Source organism: Rhynchophorus ferrugineus, unplaced genomic scaffold (assembly GCF_030347505.1).
Source record: "Rhynchophorus ferrugineus isolate W39M unplaced genomic scaffold, kcgeb_rfMv2 rfM5, whole genome shotgun sequence".
NCBI lineage: Eukaryota > Metazoa > Arthropoda > Insecta > Coleoptera > Curculionidae > Rhynchophorus > Rhynchophorus ferrugineus.
Genome location: NW_027472584.1, coordinates 12,230,053 through 12,235,941, shown reverse-complemented (window position 1 = coordinate 12,235,941; position 5,889 = coordinate 12,230,053). Strand labels below are relative to the sequence as shown.

The 5,889-nt window shown below is 29.4% G+C and overlaps 1 protein-coding gene across 4 annotated transcripts; it reads left to right on the top strand.

Annotated features, from left to right (window-relative positions):
- The first annotated feature begins 2,355 nt into the window (after nt 1–2,355).
- Nucleotides 2,356–5,889, top strand: LOC143196915 (E3 ubiquitin-protein ligase KCMF1). Of its 4 annotated transcripts, none has more exons than XM_076404872.1 (7): nt 2,356–2,602; nt 2,663–2,830; nt 2,954–3,096; nt 3,375–3,610; nt 3,899–3,978; nt 4,029–4,313; nt 4,406–5,889. In XM_076404872.1, exons 1-7 carry the CDS (start codon nt 2,587–2,589, stop codon nt 4,717–4,719), a joined length of 1,242 nt encoding a protein of 413 aa, XP_076260987.1. In that variant the 5' UTR covers nt 2,356–2,586; the 3' UTR covers nt 4,720–5,889. The 4 variants fall into 4 exon arrangements, with proteins under 4 accessions (XP_076260987.1, XP_076260985.1, XP_076260986.1 ...); XM_076404870.1 differs by having other exon boundaries at nt 3,890–3,978; XM_076404871.1 differs by having other exon boundaries at nt 2,356–2,608.

Below are 5,889 nucleotides of genomic sequence, written 5' to 3'. Positions count from 1 at the left end.
TAAATTCAAAAACGATATTTTAAACAATTTAAGAAAAATCAAGGTTACATATAACGTAATTACTTTTAATCTCCTTAATTATAGATTTAAAATAAATGTTATTCAATATTTATGATTGTTTGTGACCAAGTGATTTATTGAAAAATGAATTCTATTCTATTCGTATTATACGAAATATGATTAAAAACAAATTATTATTAATTAACTCCGCCAAGGACGGGCCCAAGCCCGACTGCAAAAGGAGGAGGGTGATCACCTTAAAAACATGATCAGAATTGTGAAACTAGAGAAATTAGGCATGATACTTTGATGACTCGTGTACGAATTGGTTATATGATATAAATACTGCCGTAGATACTAATAGTGGAAAAATCGACAAAATATGTTTGGATGGAAAGAAAATGTCTCGGAAAAAAATAGATATTAGTTTTTTCTGTCTAAGATCTTTCTATGTGGTTTTCAGAAATCTGAAATTACTAAAAAACGGCAACCAATGAGGGTTCCACATTGATTTACTTTAGTAGAAACTATTATTGACAGTGTTTTCGGTAAAATCTTTAATGCTAGTTTTCTAGTATGTAATAATTAATCTGCTAGTAAGGTAAGTGATTACATACCTTGATATTTAAATAACGCAAAAGTCATAACTAGTGATCTCGTAATATTAAATGATTTTGTTGTTTTTCACTTGATCAGTTATATTTCAATAATATTTATTCAGAAACAGAACAATTATATACACATATCATATTATCTATTTAACTATCTAGCAAAATTTTTTAAAATCTGTTTTATATTAAGATCTGTTCGATGTTATATCGTGCCGATTGAAATTTAATGAATTAAAGAATTTAAATTCTCGTTAATCAATGCCGAATATAAAACAAATTTGAACGTCATTAATATCGCAGTTGTATGTTCGCGTTTACGAAACACTGGTCAGATAAACAATCGAGCCCATATACGCTCATCGAACGTCAATCACAGTAACCCAACACTGTTAAATCGATGGTTGAACTTTACTATATAAGAGGATGTGAGTGTTGAGAAACTTTAGTAAAACTGTTTAATACTCCTTCAACTCCTCTAACAAAGTATCTAGAGCTAATCATAACCTAATCATATAAATAAACAAGCTAATCACTTGGTGAACACAAACAATAAAAACTATGTCACTAATAGTTTTTACTAAAGTAAATCAATATAGAACCCCCACTGGCTGCCGTTTTTTAGTAATTTCAGATTTCTGAAAAGCAAATATAAAGATCTCAGAAAGGACAAACCAATGTCTATTTTTTCCCAACACAGTTGTTTTCCATCTAAACATATTTTTGATTTTTCCACCATTAGTATCTACGGCAAAATTTATATCATCTAACTATAACAAATTCGTATACGAGCCATGAAAGTATCATGCCTAATCTCCCTAGTTCCCCAACTCTGATCACGTTGGCAGTGACCACCCTCCTCCTTTTGCTTGTCGGGCTTGGGACCATCCTTGGCGGAATTAACTAATAATACTTTTTTTAACCATATTTCTTATAATACGAATCGATTTCTTTTTCAATAAATCACTTGGTCACAATCAATCATACATATTGAATAACATTTATTTTAAATATTTAATTAAGGAGATTAAAAGTAATTACGTTATATGTAACCTTGATTTTTCTTAAGTTGTTTACAATATCCTTTTTGAATTTAGTATTAAGTATAACGTTAATTTAAAAAATAAGAAACATACATATTTGTTTTATTCCAAACTGTCTACGTAAATTAAAACTTCAAAATAGGAAATAATATTACATTAAATAATACATAGAAATATTTATTAATTTCGAATATATCAATTGGAAATGATGTTATAATGAAAAATATCAATATCATGTGTTTTAACTTATCATTTAGATAATTCCAACCAAATTCTTAAATGTTTTCAAAATTTAACTTATTAACTTATATTTAACAAACTCTTCAGTATCAAAAAATTACAAAAAGAATATTGGGCGCAATTTAATAAAAGGGGTGAATATTTAACACCTCACTATAGTTAATATAATAAATTGTTTCTCTGATATCTAAGAAATCGTATTTAATCATATCAAATATAATATAAATATATTAAAAATTTAATATTGATAGTTTATGCAACTCATAATACACATGCAATGGAATACAATAGGTTAAATATTTTTATATTTATATTAAGAACTAAATTTATCAATATCATTTTAAAATATTCGTATTTCCTATTCCTAACAAAATTTCGTATTTTTAAACAATTGTCCTAAGCGCCACCTAGCGGTGAAAATCTCTAATTAATTATCAAGGTTGTTGGTCGACATTTTGTATCTCATAGCGTTACTAGATATCTATAGTGTAATCCCAAAATTAACAAGAAATTAATACAGGGAAGTTTAGAATTGTCAGTTGACAAGTGACAGATTTTTTATTTAGTGAACTAACAATATTCAGTACGATCCTTGTTGGTTATAAGCAATTTTTTATTATCACAAAGTCGGCATTCGCCTACAATGAAATTTTAGCTATCTAGACTTATATTTAGCAAAAAATTTAGTTGTAAAAATGAGTCGCCATGAAGGTAGCGGTGAGAAAATATACCAATGGTATTTGAAAAGATAAAATTGTTCTGGTATTTTAGGGGTCAGCTGTGATTCTTGCCTAAAGGGAAACTTTAGGGGTCGTCGCTATAAGTGTTTGGTTTGCTATGATTATGATTTATGTGCAGCTTGTTATGAATCTGGTGCAACCAATACCCGCCACACCACTGATCATCCCATGCAGTGTATTCTGACTAGATCTGATTTTGGTAAGTGTAAAGCTATTTTCCTTGAAAAGATTCCAGTGTTATAGTATGTAAATATATTTAATATTAATTGATGTATTGAAAATTTAGATGATTATGTATGACTGATTATTGTTTTGTTTTTAGAAGTGTATTATGGAGGTGAAGCGATAAGTACTTTGGAAATGCCTCAATCATATACTTGTCCTTATTGCTCACGAATGGGTTTTACTGATGTTACTTTACAAGAACACGTTACTGCTGAACATCAAGATACAAATTTTGAAGTGGTAATTTTTAGTACAAATTTTATATTCACAATGTTCTCATATATTTATAGTATTTTAATATATATTTTCATTAAATTCAAAACATAGATATGTAAATTAAAATCATTCGTTCGTAATGATTTAATATTGCACATTACAAAATAGTTTTGGTTAGTATAAATAATAAGAAGCTATTTTCTTCGATATTAGTATATTTTTGTCTTATCAAGTTACTCTAATAATAATGCATTTATTCCATAGTTGTGGTTACTATTATTTTTATTTATTGCAATTTCTAGGTCTGCCCGCTTTGTGCAGCAATGCCAGGAGGTGATCCCAACCTTATGACTGATGATTTCGCAGGTCATTTAACATTGGAACATCGTTCTGGACCTCGTGATCTAATATCATTCTTAGATGAGCCTGTAGCAACAAGGCATAATGTTAGGCGTATACAACATACCGCTTCATCTCACTCTAGTTCAGGAAGAGGTGCATCAACATTGAGACCTCGACGTTCTAATATGCATTTTAGGTATTTATTATTACATCTATTCTTTTTGGTTTCAAACAAATATAAATCATTAAACAAAAATAATATCCCCATTATGAGTAATATCATAAAGTTAAGATTAATTTAAAATTCATTAACAAATTATTTAATGGGCTTCAAAAAAACATCTTGTCCCTTATTTGCCTTACGAGGCGAGTACTTAATATCTTATTTGCACCAACATTGACAGCCATTTTTGTTTACGTCAGCAAATAAGGGATAAAATTGGCAACATTGTGCTCTATAAAGATAGTGGTTTAGTGTTTTTAGCTCCAGCGGACTGTCATCATTAAGTCCTTCTTCAAGAGAGAGTGTTGATCCTATTGCGGAACTGTTATCGCAGCTTTCTGGTAATTATATGTTATGGTACAAATAGTCCATTATAAAATATATCATATAGGCGTTCGACGTTCTACAAGTAGTACTTCGAGTAGTACTCCAACTCAGCTTCAACAGTTACAAATGCAACTCCAACTAGAAAGACAACAAGTCAACGCTGCAAGACAAAATCTGGAACGTTTTCCAAGACGACAAACCCAAAGTCAAACATTAAGAGAAGCAGCACACACCTCAAACTTTGGATCGTCTACGATTTTACTCAATGCTTCACCAGTTTTAGTTCAGCCCACCAATAATACTCCTCCAGCACCTTCACAAAGTTACAATTCACAGTTCTTACTTTCAGGTATATAACATGTTTACAGATAAAAATATCATTTAAAGAAACCTATAATCTAAACGAAATTTAAAAAATTGCATAATATTACTCTTTTCTAGGTGTTTTAGATGAATCATCCCAAACTTCAACTACTCAAGAGGAGAGACAAGAACGATCAGCATTTGTGCAAGAACTTATATTATCATCAATTTCTCATATTCCTGATGAAGAAAGCTGCCAAGAGCAGTTTAGTACATTAATGTTATCTAGTCGTACCTCTGAGGTAACTGATGAAGAAGAAATTAGACCACAGCGTCAAGGTAGTACTGTCCTCAGAGGCAGAGCTAGACAGGACAACCAAAATGCTAAACGAAGAGCTGACGCAAATCGTAAAGATAACAGCCAGAATTCTGACTCTGAAGGGAACAGATAGTTTAATTATTTAGTTTGCAAACTTCTTGTGATAGATTTGTTTTACAATCTGTGAGACCTCTAAAAATTGCTTGTTAATGTTTTTTTTTTGTAAATTATCCTATATTATTTTTGAAAAAATGTTCTAATTTTTGTATTTTTTAGTGAATGTTGTGCTTTAGATTTCACTAGCTTGCACATTATTATTCCTTTGATTTGTAATTTATAAAATAGGTGTGAAGGATATTTAAATTGTTAAATATTCCGTTGGTTTGGAAATGTATCCTGTTATGTATTTATGTTTAGTTCTTACAATGTTTCGATAAAAGACTTGCTAGAATACAAAAATAATTTATTATTGATGTATGATATATGACAAATTTAATTCAGCTTAATAACTTGTAAATTATACGTTTTGGCAAACGAAAAGCTTTTATTGAGTTCTTTAGTATTAGCTGTTATGTATTTTAAGTTAGTTAACTGACAAAAATATTAGTAAAATGTTAATCATCAATGTCCATCATACGTCCAGTTGTTGTGGGTGACTGATGATATTTTCTCCTTGAAAGGTTATTATTATGATCCTTAGTTTATGCAGTCTACACGTCTGGATGTACCGATGTTATAATAATTTGTTCATTATCAGTTACCTTTTTGCTAAAAAATTAAAGGATATGTAACAGTGTAATTTAATTTGTCTCATTCAGATTATCTCAAGCAATTCATATTGTTTGTGCAACCGCCTCTTGGAAAATAACAGTAAAATTCTTTCGAAATAATGTCTTAGTAAATATGTATTTATGTTTAGTTCTTACAATATGTTTCGATAAAAGACTTGCTAGAATACAAAAATAATTTATTATTGATGTATGATATATGACAAATTTAATTCAGCTTAATAACTTGTAAATTATACGTTTTGGCAAACGAAAAGCTTTTATTGAGTTCTTTAGTATTAGCTGTTATGTATTTTAAGTTAGTTAACTGACAAAAATATTAGTAAAATGTTAATCATCAATGTCCATCATACGTCCAGTTGTTGTGGGTGACTGATGATATTTTCTCCTTGAAAGGTTATTATTATGATCCTTAGTTTATGCAGTCTACACGTCTGGATGTACCGATGTTATAATAATTTGTTCATTATCAGTTACCTTTTTGCTAAAAAATTAAAGGATATGTAACAATGTAA

Excerpts from the sequence above, each read along its gene's own strand:
- LOC143196915 (XM_076404869.1), top strand. The coding sequence starts at position 2,587 with ATGAGTCGCCATGAAGGTAGCG. Across the intron at positions 2,609-2,662 it reads GAGTCGCCATGAAGGTAGCG|GGGTCAGCTGTGATTCTTGC; the intron begins GTGAGAAAATAT and ends CTGGTATTTTAG. Across the intron at positions 3,097-3,374 it reads AAGATACAAATTTTGAAGTG|GTCTGCCCGCTTTGTGCAGC; the intron begins GTAATTTTTAGT and ends TGCAATTTCTAG.